The sequence below is a fragment of the Phalaenopsis equestris genome, unplaced genomic scaffold (genome assembly GCF_001263595.1).
Source record: "Phalaenopsis equestris unplaced genomic scaffold, ASM126359v1 Scaffold221190, whole genome shotgun sequence".
Classification (NCBI taxonomy): domain Eukaryota; kingdom Viridiplantae; phylum Streptophyta; class Magnoliopsida; order Asparagales; family Orchidaceae; genus Phalaenopsis; species Phalaenopsis equestris.
The window spans coordinates 60383-76732 of record NW_018239426.1 but is presented as its reverse complement, the minus strand read 5'-3'; the positions used below and the strand labels follow the sequence as shown (position 1 = coordinate 76732).

Sequence of the window (16350 nt, the reverse complement as noted above, 5' to 3'; positions counted from 1 at the left end):
TTTGATTTTGAAGTAGTAGACAGGAAGGGAACTAATAATCAAATTACTGATCATTTATCTTGGCTTGAACAAAAAAATTTTGTTAACCTTGAAAATGAAATCAATGAATATTTTCCTGATGCAAAATTATATACTGTAATTGAATGGTGTGTTTCGTGGTATGCCAACATATTTAATTTCTTAGTTAATAACATGTTACCCTATGGTTTGACATACCCATATTAGAAGAAATTTATGCATTGGTGTAAGGATGAAATTATTCGAAGATGTGTACCTATGGAAGAAACTCATCAAGTTATTCAAATGTGTCATGATTCTGATTTTGGGGGACATCTTGGGCGATTGAACTGCATATAAAATTTTACAATCTGGATTTTATTGGCATACAATGTTTTGTGATGTCAATACTTATGTGAAAATATGTGATCGATGTCAGCAGGTAGGCAATATTTCTAAAAGAAATGAAATGCCCCTCAATTGTACTTTAGATGTTGAAATTTTTTATTTTTGGGGTTTAAACTTTATGGGACCATTTATATCACCCTTCAAAAATATATGCATTGTAGTTGCAGTGGGCTATGTTTCAAGGTGGATAGAAGCAGTTGCTTCACCTAGCTATTATGCTCAAATAGTTGCAAAATTTTTTTAAAAAAATATTTTTAGTAGATTTGGGATGCTGAGAGTAATAATTATAGATGGGGGAAGTTATTTGAAGAATATAAATATTGAAATATTAGTTATAAATATGATATTAAACATAGGATTGTCATTGTTTATCATCCTCAGACCAGTGATCTGACAGAATTATCCAACCATGAAATTAAAAGAATTTTGGAGAAGACAATAAATCCTAATAGGGTGGATTAGTCTGATAGACTGGATGGAGCATTATGGGCTTATATGATGAAATATAAAACACATATAGGAATGATCCCATATAAACTCATATTTGGGAAGACTTGTCACTTACCAATAGAATTGGAGCATAAATTTTATTGAGCTATAATAGAATTTAATTATAATTTGAAAGGCGTCGGTGAGAAACAATTTTTGTAATTGAATGAACTTTAGGAGATCAGAAATGAATCTTATGAAAATGCAAAGACTTATAAAGAAAAGATGAAATTATTGCATGATCAGAAGATTTTAAAAAAGGATTAAGAACTTGAATAAGAATTTTTACTGTACAATTCAAGATTAAAATTATTTCTTAGGAAACTGAAGTCCAGGTGGATGAGATCATTCGTTGTGGTGAAAGTCTATCCTTATGGTACTGGGGATATCAAGGATCCAAAATATGACAGACTTTTCAAAGTAAATGTACATAGGCTAAAACCTTACTTTGGTGGAAGTAGATGATCCACCTTAAAATTGCCTGTTTTTAGTGAATATTTTATGATTTTTTATGCATTATTTTAGTGATATTGCACATTAAAGGAATGTATTTTGTATGTTTTTGGTTTTAGGTATATTGAATGGACATTTCGAGAAAATGAGGGAAAAATGAGCAAAAATGGTGTAATTTATATGGCGCCATAGCGCTGCCCCCTGGCGCTATAGCGCTACAGACGGGTGCAGTGGGTGATATAGCTTCAGTAACTTCCCTTCTTGAAAATCCATTGAATCTGGCTAAATTTTGAACGAGTGTTTGAAGCAACCCTTAGTTATTTTCAGAGATCTATTAATATGAACAAAAATTGGTTAAAAAGAGGACTTTTTGGTAGCATTTGAAAGCTTTAGGAAGTCCCACTTTTGTGTTAAGTGAGAGTTTAAGTGCATTTTGCGTTGTAGGATTAAAAGTTTGGAGAATTCTTTAAGTAGACTCCAGAATTGTGTTGAGGGGAAGACATAAGGTACTTTGTATTTATGTTTAAGTTTTTATTTCTAAGGCTTTGATTTCAATACAAATTTTGTGTTTTTGTTTTATTCTCCATGAATTCTGAGTACTTCCCTTTTTTTCTCCTTTCTCTTGGGAATTAATCTTGTGGGATGAGAATGATTTAAAGATTTCCTTTTACATTTAAAAATTGTGATGACATTTTCACCGATACTTCATTGACTTTACAAATTGGCCATCTGTGAGGTTAAATCTGTTGAGAAATATAAAGACCCGGGAGGGCTATTATTTCACCCAACTAGTAAGTATCACACTTCATTCTGGGTAGAGACATTGCGATCATCAAAGGGGGAGTGCAAATAGATAGGGAGATAAGTTTTAATGGACATAGAATTGATGTTTCTACTGGGACATACTAGATTCTTTTCTAATTTGGTTTAGAGTTTGGATTGTAAGGGTACCTAATAGGTCCTACAGAGAGGGCACAGTGGATAATTAGGGGGTGAGAGGCCAAATTCTACTTAGCACTCTTACACAGGCTGATGAATAACTCTAAATTAGCCAATATTCTTTGCTAGCACTGCGAGGGGGTAAGGAATAGGAATGCTCTTATTTTTCACAATACATCATCATATTTTTAGTTTGAAATCCTACATAGATTAATATCTCATTGCAATGGGAAAGATATTTACATATTATTCAAACTAGTTAGAATTACTTTTATTAAACTGTTAATCATAGTTGTTTCTATCTGTTTTAATTTAGTTTTAACTATTGCAATCATATCATTTTTATTTAATCTGCAATTCAAATAGAATTTTCTTCTGAGTTTGGCAAGCAAATTTATAAGACTCCAATTATCATTGTGGGATCAATACTGGGGTTTTTAAAAATAAATCATATATTACATTGAATGATACATATACTTGCATAGTACCTCTAGTGTGAAGTATTATTATTTATTTTCCATATCATTTCATTTATTCACACTAGTCGCTGAAATTTGGGTCAAAATTTTATTAATATTTTGGAGATTAAAAATATACATAATTGATGGTCGGGTCAAGTTTTTGGCGCCGTTGTCGGGGATAGGAAACGAAAATTTTTAAATTTGGAAAGTAAACTTTTTGATTTGTAATTTAGTTTGAATTGTAGATTTTATTTTATTTAAAATTAAAAATTGAAAAAAAATCCAAAAGAAAGATAAAAAACTTAAAATATAAAATCCAAAAAATAAAAAAAAGCTGAAAAAGTTAAAAGAAAGAAAAATCTCTTTTATTTTGTTGTGTTATTTTTTTTTTTGAAATAATATCATTTGTATGCGTAGTTCGAGATCTGAAGGTTTAGTGCCTCATAATTCTAAATTAGAATGTACTATAAGAAAAATTCGAAAATAAGGAAGACTTTAAAATTTTCAAGATATGGTGAACACTTCATAAATAATATTGAAATTCAAAATATTGAAAATGAACATCATAATTTACAAAAAAACTTTCAGGGATTATGCAAATCCTATGACATATGAAATTCACTTAAGTATTCAAACTCCTTCTATAGTAGCTAACTCATTTGAACTTAAACCTGCAATAATACAAATAGTACAAAATAATTAGTTTGGGGGAACACCAAATAAGGATCCAAATTTACATCTTATAAGTTTTTTTAGAACTGTGTACTACATTTAAATATGATGGTGTATCAAATGATGTCGTCAGACTTAGACTTTTTCCTTTTTCATTAAGGGATAAAACTAAGATGTGGTTATATTCATTAGCACCTAGATCTTTTTAAACTTGGGAAGATTCGACACAAAAATTCCTGGCTAAGTATTTTCTACCTTAAAAAACTGCTAATCTTAGAAATGATATTACTTCTTTTACTCAGTATGAATGGGTTTACAAAGTTTGGGAAAGATTTAAGGAACTCCTTAGAAAGTGTCTACATCATAATTTACTAGGTTGGATAATTGTTTAAACTTCTTATAATGGCTTAGTTGTATCGTTTAGATCTATCATAGATGCTGCTCCTGATAGTTCATTAATGTCTAAACCATTTAATGCAGCCTATGCTTTAATTGAAGAAATTGCTACAAATAATTTTTAATGGCCTTCTGAAAGGGTAAATTATAAGAAAGTAGCCTATATTCGTGATAATGATGCCATTTTAATCATTGCTTCACAAGTTGCTACATTATCTAGGAAAATAGACCAAATTTGAATAAATTTTTCTCAAACACCTCAATTGATTGAAGAAAATTCATTATCACAAATGCTTGATTCTCAAACTTTATTAGAAACTGCAAATGATATTGATAAGCCCAATAACCCATATTCCAATTATTATAACCTAAGTTGGAAAATTCCTCCATACTTTAGCTGAATAACAATTCTAGTGGTGGAAATCAATAATGGGGGAAAAATTAAGTAAACCCATTAGGAAATTGGAACAATCAAGGTAATTCTAACTTTATACCTATTTATCCTCCTAGATTTAACAGTATTCAACAATCAACAAGTTAAGGAGAAGAAGTTGTCTTTAGAAGAAGTGGTGTTACAAATGGGTAATCAAATACAGAGTCAGAGTGCTGCTATAAGAAACATAGAGAATCAACTGGGACAAATTGCTAACGCACTTAGCATTAGGCCTCAGTGAACACTTCTTAGCAATGTTGAGATCAATCCTAAAAATAAAAGTAAAGAGCAAGATCAAGTTAAGGCTATCCAATTAATAAGTGGGAAGGAATTGAGTGTTGGTGTTCAAAAAAAAATCGAAGTTGAGAGAGAAGATAAAAAAACTGAAAAACCTGAAGAAAGTATTCTTAAGGAAGTGGAAAAACCTATTCTCCAACTAAGAAGAATGTAGAAATACCACTGACCCGACCCTCAATTACACAGATATTTATATTCCTTAATATGCTAAAAACTTGACCCAAATTATGTTTAGCGGCTAGTGAGAACAAATATAATATTATGATAAAATTTAAAGAAATAATTTTCTCACTAGAGCTAAGATACAAGTATACATATTGTTTCAAGTAATATAGGATTTTCTATAAAAACCCCAGTATGGATCCCACAGAGAAAAAGTAAACGAAAAGAAATGAAATACATAAATTTCAACTTTAAGAGAAATTTACTTAAAACTACAGGAAATATTTAAAGATGAAAATTAAGTTTATTAATCTTTACAAAATGCAAGTAAAACTAATTGTAAATATTTTATATAATGTATAAAAAGAGACTTTCTTCTTGCAAATAATTCATAATCAGTACAGGATTTCAAATGTTTAGAAGCTTAAATATGATATTGTGACAAATAGGAACATACATACTATTTACTTCATTCGATTTTGTAAAGAACATTGACTAATCTAAAGTTGGTGTCGACATATATAGTAGTGTTGGGTAGGTTCTAGTCTCTCACTTCTAGATTATCCACTGTGCCCTCTCTATAGGATCTACCAGTGACCCTTAGTTCCAATCCATATACCAAATTGATAAAAGAATTAACATATCACTCTAAAAACATCAATTCTACCCCCATCAAATCTTATCTCCCTATCTATTTTCGCTCTCCTTCAGATGATTGCCACTGCTCTTTCTAAGGTAAAATGTGATACTTACAAGTTAAGAAATCTTAGCCCTTTACAAAATGCAAGTAAAACTAATTGTAAATATTTTATATAATGTATAAAAAGAGACTTTCTTCTTGCAAATAATTCATAATCAGTACAGGATTTCAAATGTTTAGAAGCTTAAATATGATATTGTGACAAATAGGAACATACATACTATTTACTTCATTCGATTTTGTAAAGAACATTGACTAATCTAAAGTTGGTGTCGACATATATAGTAGTGTTGGGTAGGTTCTAGTCTCTCACTTCTAGATTATCCACTGTGCCCTCTCTATAGGATCTATCAGTGACCCTTAGTTTCAATCCCTATACCAAATTGATAAAAGAATTAGCATATCACTCTAGAAACATCAATTCTACCCCCATCAAATCTTATCTCCCTATCTATTTTCGCTCTCCTTCAGATGATTGTCACTGCTCTTTCTAAGGTAAAATGTGATACTTACAAGTTAAGAAATCTTAGCCCTTTACAAAATGCAAGTAAAACTAATTGTAAATATTTTATATAATGTATAAAAAGAGACTTTCGCCTTACAAATAATTCATAATCACTATAGGATTTCAAATGTTTAGAAGCTTAAATATGGTATTGTGACAAATAGGAGCATACCTACTATTTACTTCATTCGATTTTGTAAGGAACATTGACTAATCTAAATTTGGTGTTGACATGTATAGTAGTGTTGGGTAGGCTCTAGTCTCTCACTTCTAGATTATCCACTGTGCCCTCTCTATAGGATCTATCAGTGACCCTTAGTTTCAATCCCTATACCAAATTGATAAAAGAATTAGCATATCACTCTAGAAACATCAATTCTACCCCCATCAAATCTTATCTCCCTATCTATTTTCGCTCTCCTTCAGATGATTGTCACTGCTCTTTCTAAGGTAAAATGTGATACTTACAAGTTAAGAAATCTTAGCCCTCTCAGGTCTATAAATTTTCTCAACAAATTTTAACAATACAAATGATCAATTTATAAATTAAATGAAGATCTGATAAAAATAACAATAAGAATAAAAGAAGTTCTAAACAAAATCAAAATCACATACTTAATTACTTCATATTGCAATGAGAAAGAGAGAAAACTACTCAAAACACATAGGGATAAGAAAACAAAACATATTTATAAAACTCAAATCTAAAGTACAAGACTTAAAGAAAAATATACAAATACTTATCTCGAATGATTCCCCAGCACTCGTTTGAAGTTCTCTGACTTTTCTGACTTCAACAACACTTACAGGACTCACAAACTCCAAAAATCACAAAGACTCGCAAAGAAAACTACTCACACGCTTAACACACACACACACTATGTGACTCTATATATCCGACCCACCTAGGTAGCAAAAGGCACATTTCACCTTTAGAACGTTAATAATAATGGAATTTCTTATATGATGTAAAAAATTTGAGTGATATGCATATAAATATGAAAAAATTATATGTTAGATATGTAAATACATAAGAATTTTGTCATATATACGTAAATGCCATGACAGTATTTTATAGTATTTTACACCTCCCAGTTTATCAGCATGCATTCAATGTCCATTCCACAAGTGTAGATACAGTCTACAAGACTGAAATAATTTTCATTAATGGGCAAAAAATATAAAATGCATTCAATATCTTTCAATATTCTATTTTTAATTTGAAAATTTATTCAGGACAAAAGCCGCAAAAGAAAAGCAAAACTAACAATTAAAAAGAATCGATGTTAATGTATTTGTTCTGCAACGTTCTGATGTACTCCATGCGTATTGTTTATGGTACTAAGGATCCATAGAAAGCCAAAATAATTGCCCAAAATGATACAACGAGCGCGGTGCAGTTACCGATGCCATTCTTCTGAGAATTACCTGTAGCAGCATATTCAAAAGCAAATATCAAACTTGAATAATAAAGAAAATAATAGATCATGGATAAGTCATAAAATGCAGTATAAATTTATGTTGTTATGGAATAGATCAGCTTATGGATAGCCCAATAAAATTGTATCTAATCAATGTAAAGTTTAAGAGATTTTTTATTTAAAATCCGGTATATTAAAAGTTGTATGACATAAACTCCACAATCATCAATGTAAATAAGATACAAATTATCTGATTATATACATACACGAACTACTTTAATAAATTAATTTTTCTTATATTTAAAATGACTTATTGTAAGCATTGGGACCTCATTTATGGTTAGCCAATGAGGTTACCCCTCCTTCACGTTCATAAAAATTTAAAGGAAAACATGCCATGGTCAAATATCTCTACATGTACAAGCAACTTAAGGAAGCATATTGTCACGGATTAACTTATCTCAACTCACTCATGTGACTTCAGCGCTCTTCATTGGTACTAAATCAGTTTAATCCTCACTACGCTTGGAGTTGTAAGCACAAAAACTCTTGGAAAAATAGTAGGGAAAAATATTGGAGAGAGAAGCACTTCACTAAGGAAAAAGTGATTACAACTGTTGAATGCTTGCAAACCTTGGATAGTTCTTGGATAGAAACAAAATGAGGGGGGGACTCCTATTTATAATTCTCTCCAAGACTAAGAGAACTTTCTAGATTATATTAGAATATAATAATTTCTAGATAGTTCTACATTATTCTTTACATATAAATGATTCTAGAACTTTATAGAATATTCTAGAATTCCCTTGAAGTGTGTTTCTTTCAGCATATTTCTAAAATTATGTAGAACCTTTTATAATTCCTTAGAATATTCTTCTTCCTTCTAGTTTATTTCTAGATGTAGTGGAATCTTCTAGAGTCCATTGGATTGCTCTCTTCATTCTAATCTTCTCTAGAATCTTCTTTTCCCATGATTAACTTGCCAATTATTCTTGAAGATAGCTGAGTATGACAATATGCTCCCTACAAAGTTTGCAATGAGGTCAAAGGGAGATAATAATCATACATTATAATCTCAGCTTTTAGTGAGATCTCACATACAAGCGAATTAGCTTTATTCAAGTTCATTGGAATATATAGGAGTTCTGCATTAGCCCATGAATTCATGTATTTTTTTCTCATCTCTAATGGCATACATGAGTACCACATTATACCACTTGAAGGAGTCATTTTTCCAAGTCTAGAGAGTGGATAATGCTGATCTAAAATATTAATGAAATATTTCATCCAGAACAACTATTCTGAAACCCTTAGCGGTTAATTAGCATTAAAATTGTTTTCTTATAATAACAAGGAAATTGAAGTTAATTTAATGACTAAACAAATGCTGGATGACATTTTCTCCGTCATTCAGGCAAAGGAAATCAATGGCGCATGAACCTATGGGCTTGTGTCTTTTTGTAATGGATCTGTGAATTAGAACAATTTTTATTTCCAAAAAAACGGCAGCGAGCTGCTTCATTCATTCTTATAATGAGACTAACTAGCTTGCAGTTGACTTCTCCATGAGCACCTAAGAAAAGCCAAGTCATCATCAAGAAGGAGAAGCATTTTAGTAAAGAAAACATTATGTTATAATTGCAGAAGACACCATCTACAAAGTAGCACAACACAAGCTTTCACACATCATCTGTATCAATGCATTTCATTGAAGCATTCTCCAACGCTGCATTTTTGAAATTTTTATCCTCACCCAAGTAGCCCTTGAGAAATTTGCTACTTGCCTATCTTCAGACCATCTTTGATTCATAAGCAAATCTTGTTTAAATCTTCTTTGAACAACTTCCATGTATGATCAAATTATCTTCAAACCTTCTTAGAACATGAAAAACTTTATTCATGTTCAAAAAAAGAGTTCGAAAATATTCAAAGAAGGTTCGATCATGTGTTGAAGATGCTCAAAAAAGGTTCAATAAGGCATCAAAGATAGCTTAAAGATTGCTCAATCGAGCTATAAATAACTTAAAGACTCATCAAAAGTAGGCAAAGATGGGTCAATAATTTTGAAGATTATCATGGTTCAAAGATTATTCAAATTGTTTTATAATAATTTATTCATAATTTAAACGTGAACAGGGTTGGATATAAGATAATAAGTTTCTAACAGTAATGGGATTTATTGTTTAAAATGTGAAACCAATTTTTCATCAAGTTTGCGATATGCTTCAAAAAAAAATAACCATATAAAGACAATAAAAAAGACCATCATTTGCCACAAGTCGAAGATGCTCACTCTACAATATTTGATTCAAAGTAAGGCTATGAAAAAGAAAGAGTCATGAAACTCTTCAAAAGGTCACATAACAGTTTGAGAGCAGGCATTTCAATTCAAAGGATTTTTTTAGCACATTTTCCCAAGAATTGAAACAGCGAGCATATTTTTCTAATTTTAAAAATTATGAAGTATATAAAATATAAAGTCAAAAGTTCCTATCACAATAACCAAAATAATGTAAAAAAGATTCAAACCACTTTAGGCAAAATAAAATTGCTGCCGTCAAAAAGAGAGCCTAACTTTTTAATATAGTTGATACTTTGTTACTTAATATATATTATGTTTAAATTGAAGGTAAAAAAGATATTGCAAATAGAAGATATAGCGAAGGGGATTTACAAACATATCATAGTATTTTTATGCATTTACGTTAGCTAATACCTAAATCTTTATATTTTTTTAACGCCCTAGCATCTAAGTCACATCAAAATATAAGCACAACAAGGCATATCTAACTTTAGACAAGTTAATATTAGTCATAATTTTGATCTAATTTAAATATTAGAGTGTCATACAAGTAAATTTAAAAATTTAAATGTTATATAAACACATAAGAATTTTATGGAATTTATATAAATTCCCCTATACCAAATCACTTGAATGAATATGTCCAATGAAACCTCAAACAGAAAAGTGCAATGATTAAGACTTAAATATAAGGAAATGGAACAAAATGAGGACATACCAAGCACAAGATATTTGTTCTTAATGCTCCACTCAAAGTCCCAATGTTTCTCTTCACTCTTGAGGGTCCAATATGACCAACCAAAAGTGGCACTACGGTAAACTTCCAATTGAGTGCTTCCAAATATTTGATACTCAATCCGAGAGGCATTTGTCACATTCCACTCATTCACCCACTCACCTGAACAGCATAAAAATCCAATTTTTCATTTTGAGAATGAAGAAGTGTCCTCAAACTTGATGAAGAATTAGTAAACACAAAACTAAAGAAGGTTTGTTTGGGTTTTTTTTTTTTTTTTTTTTTTTTTTTTACTTTAACTTTAAAAGTACGTTTGTCTAGTATTTATTTTGGATGGTTTTTATTTTTGTTTTAAAAAAGAATAACTTGTTTTTAAAAATACTTAAAACATCTAAAATTTATTTTTTTAACTTTTTTTAAAAACACCTAAATATGTTATAACATATCAAACACGTTTTAGTTCAAGTAAAAACATAAAATAAAGCAAGTCAAAAAATAAAAAATATAAAAATCAAAAGTGATCCAAAAGGGGGCGTTGGAGATCACTTTTGTTTCTTATTTCTTATTTTTATTTTATTTTTTTTATTTATATTTTGATTTGCAATAAAATATGCTTAGCATATTTGATTAAGATATGATAGTCTTTAAAAGAACACAAAACATTAAAAAATTCCTTCGAGTATTTTCAAAAATAAGTTAGATTATTTTTAGAAGCAAAAAATAAAAGTATGTAAAAAAAAATATTAAACAAACATGTTTTTAAAATAAAATAAAAAAATTAAAAAAAAACAAAAACAAAAAAAAAAACATAAAATTGATCCCAAATAAAAATGACTAAACAAAATAATTAGGATATAGCTTGGTCTGCAATCTTAAATATTAAAAACAACAAGTAAACTCCATACCTACAAAAACAAGAGGTCCATTTGCGCTATTTAGCGCCTGCAACTGTGGCCTCCTGCTGTTGTAAATAAATTGCATATTTTGTAATGGATTTAGATCATTAAAATAAGCATCAAATAGGTTATAATAGTGTACATCTACCACAACATTTTTATCCCCAATGTTTGCTTCATATAGCTCCATGGGATCTGCATTGCCTATCCTTTGACAAACTACAACATAAGCAGTAGAAGAATAGTTCCGTACTTTTTGGTAACCACTTTTGTAATAAGATATCAAAATATCGATTGGAACTGCAGCTGCAGAAGGTTCATTCAATAGCTCAATACCCAAAAGAGCTGGATTATCTGCATACCTTTAAATTGAAGAAGTGAGTTCACATTAATCCTTTTCATAAAGTATTTTGTTATAAAATTATGTATAAAATTTAGGAAATATTATTTCTAGCTGAACAAAGCAAATACATGAACCATATGATTGAAGTAGTAATAGAAGCTGTATTACAGAATGTAGAATTCAAACAAAGTCTGAGTTGTACGCTTAGGAATGTAATGATATTGTGAATTTGAAATAAATTTTAGTTCTTATGGGAAAACACAAGAAGTTGAACAAAATTAATTAGATCAGATATGAATTATATACTTGCAATGAAAATTAGTCAGCTCAGTTTCTTTTTCCTTTTAAAAAATGGAAACCTCAAAATAAAAATTTGTCTGTTTACATGGGGCTATTTTATTCTCATGATTTATAAAAATGTTAAATTAATCCCTAGACTTTTTAAATTGGAGCTGCTAGAATAGTCCTTTATGGGGACTATTCTGGGAGTACTCCAGCCCATATTAAAAGTGTTTGGGGACTAATTTGTTTTTATTATAGACTCTCGGACTTAAATAACTCTTTGCAATTAATCAGGGGATTATTTCAACACTTTTTCTTATTTCTTGATATATAATGTCCACATAGACGAGAACATCGAATCGTGACATACAACATTTAATCTCATGTAAATGAACACAAAATGATATGAATAATCCCATTTCCAAGAAGAATACTTTGGAATATGCCAAGCCATAAAGCCATTGAAAGAAAGTGATAAAACCAGAGACAGACAGTGAAAGAACTAAAATATAATTGCTTTGGGGTATAGTGGCCTTAAGGATTTATGGGATTCATCTCTTTTCTTCACAATCCTCAACATCGATAGCCTTATACAAATTATTTGAGTTGGTTTGATAAACCTCATCTTTTATTTACTCTTATTGAGTGTTACGCGAAGAAAAATATGTTCCACAAAAATCATTTTAAACACCTATTATTTCTGATATCAAGGGTCTATTCTCTTTTCTTTGTTACAGCTGTCTTTTCTACACTTTAATACCATATTCAATAAGATCCACCAAAACTAAAACAAAAAAAGACTGGCATATATACCAGTGTAATTAGCATCAAAATTTTCAAATATCTAGCAGGTCCAAGACATTATGCAGCCATGTAGTTGTATTTGTGCTTCTTATTATAGCGCAGACTACATAGGCAACAGGAAGTCCCAAACCAAATTAATAAACTACTAATCAAATAATGTCCTAGATATAAACAGGAACATAAATCTAAAATTTTTTTCACCATATGATATGGATTTTATCAATAAAATGTCATTTCTGATGGGCAAAAGCTTACTCTTTCCAGTTAGGTTAGGTACATCAGATAAACGATTTAGTAATACAAAAACAAATAATAATATGCTTGAGGCCGCGTGTTTTCTGAGCCAAAGGGGGGAACAAGGGTTAGTGCTAGGTTTTGAGAAGAAGCATCTGATTTTTGATAATTTTCTGTGGCAATTCTACTTTTAATTGAAGTTGTAAACTTTTAAACTCCTATGAGTAGTTCTTTTAAGTTAAAAGTTATATTAGAAATTATTTTAGTTTAGGTTTAAGTCATAACTTAAAATTTTATAAATTAAAAATTTATATTTCATAGATTGCTTAAAATGGAATAAAGTTTCATAGTTACTGGTGCGATCAAGTTGTCCTATTCTTGATTGCAGTTTGGTTAAGATACTCAATCTCTAATTTAGGAAACAATTTTGTTTGTCTTTTGTATGTAAATTTATATGATTTAGCTTTATAGTTAAGCAAGGCATTAGAAAATTTTTATATTGCAAAATGCATGTTTATGTCTTACCATCATAATTAAATGATTGAACACTTTTAAATTATGCAAACAAATATTTAAAGTATTATAAATATTTTAAAATTAAAAAAAAGTATATTATAAAAAGTAAAATAGCTAGTACTGTTGATATAATGCTAAAAAATTTCGAACAAGTTACCGCCTTTTTTCAACTTATACTTGGGTGGTATGTATGTAAATGTCACTTATTACAACTGAGATATACCTTGCAGATAAAAACTCAATGGCATCCAGACTCTGCAAGACGAACTCCGGTGACGACCAGTTTACAGAACCATCTCTGCTAGCACTATGCTCCATTCCATTTTGGGAACCAGGACCAGCATGGAGATCAATAATGCACCTGATGTTGTAGACCCTAGAAAACACGAAGCCAGTAGAGTAAATAGATGAAATAATGGAGGCAGGGCATCAAATAGACAAGTGGGAAACTGAACCTACTGTGCCCACGAGAATGCTCTGTCAAGGGCTGCCAAGGTTCCACCAATAAATGGAGGTGGAGGATCAGGGTCCTCTACAATCCACCATCCAACAGGAATTCTGACAGTGTTTATGCCATGCTCAGATAGGAAAGAAAAATCTTCAGCAGTGACAAAATTGTCCCAGTGGTTCTGTAGATCAGATATAGAACAAAGAACAATGAGGAGGTAATCCACCAGTATAAGAACACTGCCTTGAATGTATTAGCGTAGACATCGGAAATAGAAATTTAAAAGATATTACAAAAAAACCTCATTTAGTTTAATGAAGTTCTGGATTGCCACACAGACTCCCATGAAGGAGAATTAAAATATAGAGTAAGCCGTATCGTAGCTTTCAAAAAGGTTAAACAGCTACATGGCATTGGACTCTAGCTACAAAAAGGTTAAACAGCAACATTGCATTGGATTCTTTTGGTAGTGCACGCAACAACAAACTATTGCCACACTTGGTACTTGATGAATAGCTTTTGAACAGGACCACTAGATATAGTAGTCTACCATCAAAGTTTTTCATTGATGTATCTCTTTTTTTTTCGCTCCAAAAGCAATTAGGCAAAAAAAAAGATTTTACTTTAAACGATTACTAGAGAAAAAGATCAAAAAGGTCTACCAGTTATTTGCAGAAGAGCATTAAGGTCAGAGTATAAAAGTGCCAAAATAGTCCACAAACTCTCTAACTTGGGGCTAAATAGTCCTACCATCCAAACTAACATAAATTGATATTTAAGGTATTAAAAATGGGAGTACTTTTAGAATATATATTTTCTTATTAACTTTAGTTAATCTAGATTATTAATAACCTTAGTTGGCCAAAGTAAAGTACTGCTTGAACCAGACGCTCGCACTCGCCTATCCAAGCTGCATTTACCTCGTTTACGCTCGCGTCACTGAGAAAGCTCCGTTGCTGACAAAAGCATTCACCTAGCCACTAAGGTTGAACCCTGATACTCGTGCTCACCTCATAGAGCTTGCAAGAATGGTTTGCTAGATCTATTTGCATGGTACGACAAGGGCAAATAAAAATAATAATAATAACCCAAAAATAGCCTTTCACCCCTTGCAATTTTGGTGCATTTTCCACTCTTGCCATTAATTTTGTCAAAAGAGGAACTATTCTAGCCATAATTTAAAAAGCTTGAGAACTAATTTGACACTTTTATAAGCTATGGAATTAAAATGATCCTCTTCAAATAGTCAAGGGAGCATTTTGGTCCATTTTATCATTATTAGTATATGCTTATGCCCCCTCACCATGCATAGGATTATGATGTGAAAACTGTAAAACCCTAAGTTTCCAATATTATACTACTTCAAATTTTAGAAATCAACAAAGCCAAGTGATACAGGAATTTAACAAACATCCAAGAGAAATCAAATATTATTAATTATTTCAAAATCTGAAATTATAACAAAACAAAAGGGAAATATGTAATTGCAACAAAATAACAATACACACTCGAACTACGGTAGGATCTGGGGTGGAGGCGGTGTCGGCTAGGGTTTTGGATCTCCGGGAATGTGGTAAGGGAGTTGGCTAGCAAGCTGGAAGATGGCATCAACGATGGGGAAGGCGGTGGCAGCAAAAGGGAAAGTGACGAAAAATAAGAGTAGCAGTGGGAGGTGTTGTTCAGGTTAGTGTTAGCAAGAAAAATAGGGAAAAAGATGTTGGAACGTGTGGAAAATCTTGCGGGAAAGGGGTTCGAAGGATAAACATCATCTGAAGCCTAAGATATCGTCGGAGCACCACTTGAAACCCTAAGATACAACCTACGGAGAAAAAAAGAGACGTTGACTGCTGTCCCGAAATAAATCATAGCAAAAACTAAACCTTAAACACCAACAAAGCAAAATATAGTCCTAGATAACTAGGGTGGGCCCCACTTCAATTGGGTGGCAAACATTAAGCCTAGAGTGCTAATTGACCCTTAATTTCCCATGGATTGAACCAGTGTAATTGTCCCAGACACCCCATTTCAATTTTCAAAGTTGGGGGACCTCATTCGTCCAAACTTTTGTCTCCTCGTATGGAGTCAGTATGGAGCCAGGTCGGTCTAATTGAAGATAACAAAAATAATCTCCCAAAATATGAAGGTCTTCTACTGCTGTTGGCATCAATTTTTTATGTCACGAGTGTAGGGTATCCACCCGCATGACAGGGTAGTTTACGGTCTGTCCGTGACGTCCGATAGTTCAGACACCCACCCGAGACCTTTTCGGCACGTGTTGAGGGGCACGTAGTCAGGGTCATTTTGCTAGGCTATGGCTTTCGCTCAGGTGAAGGCCGGACGGCATTTGACACGTCGAACGACTCCGATCGGGGCAAAAAAATATTATGTGGCGCGTCGCGCGCTATTTTGGCTCGAATTGGCCCGATCACTTGACAAAGTGGTCCAGATGACCCCGC

At 31.5% G+C, this 16350-nt stretch overlaps 1 protein-coding gene across 1 annotated transcript in view; it reads right to left on the bottom strand.

The window, feature by feature from the left end:
• Positions 1-7110: 7110 nt before the first annotated feature.
• LOC110037565 (probable glucan 1,3-beta-glucosidase A) overlaps positions 7111-16350 on the bottom strand; it is a 30501-nt gene continuing 21261 nt past the window's right edge. The window contains exons 4-8 of the mRNA XM_020742241.1: positions 13906-14075; positions 13670-13822; positions 11277-11629; positions 10354-10533; positions 7111-7340 (exon numbers count right to left, since the gene is read on the bottom strand). Coding sequence (XP_020597900.1) covers positions 7246-7340; positions 10354-10533; positions 11277-11629; positions 13670-13822; positions 13906-14075 — 951 coding nt within the window. The 3' untranslated portion in view covers positions 7111-7245. The remainder of the gene's footprint in view (positions 7341-10353; positions 10534-11276; positions 11630-13669; positions 13823-13905; positions 14076-16350) is intronic.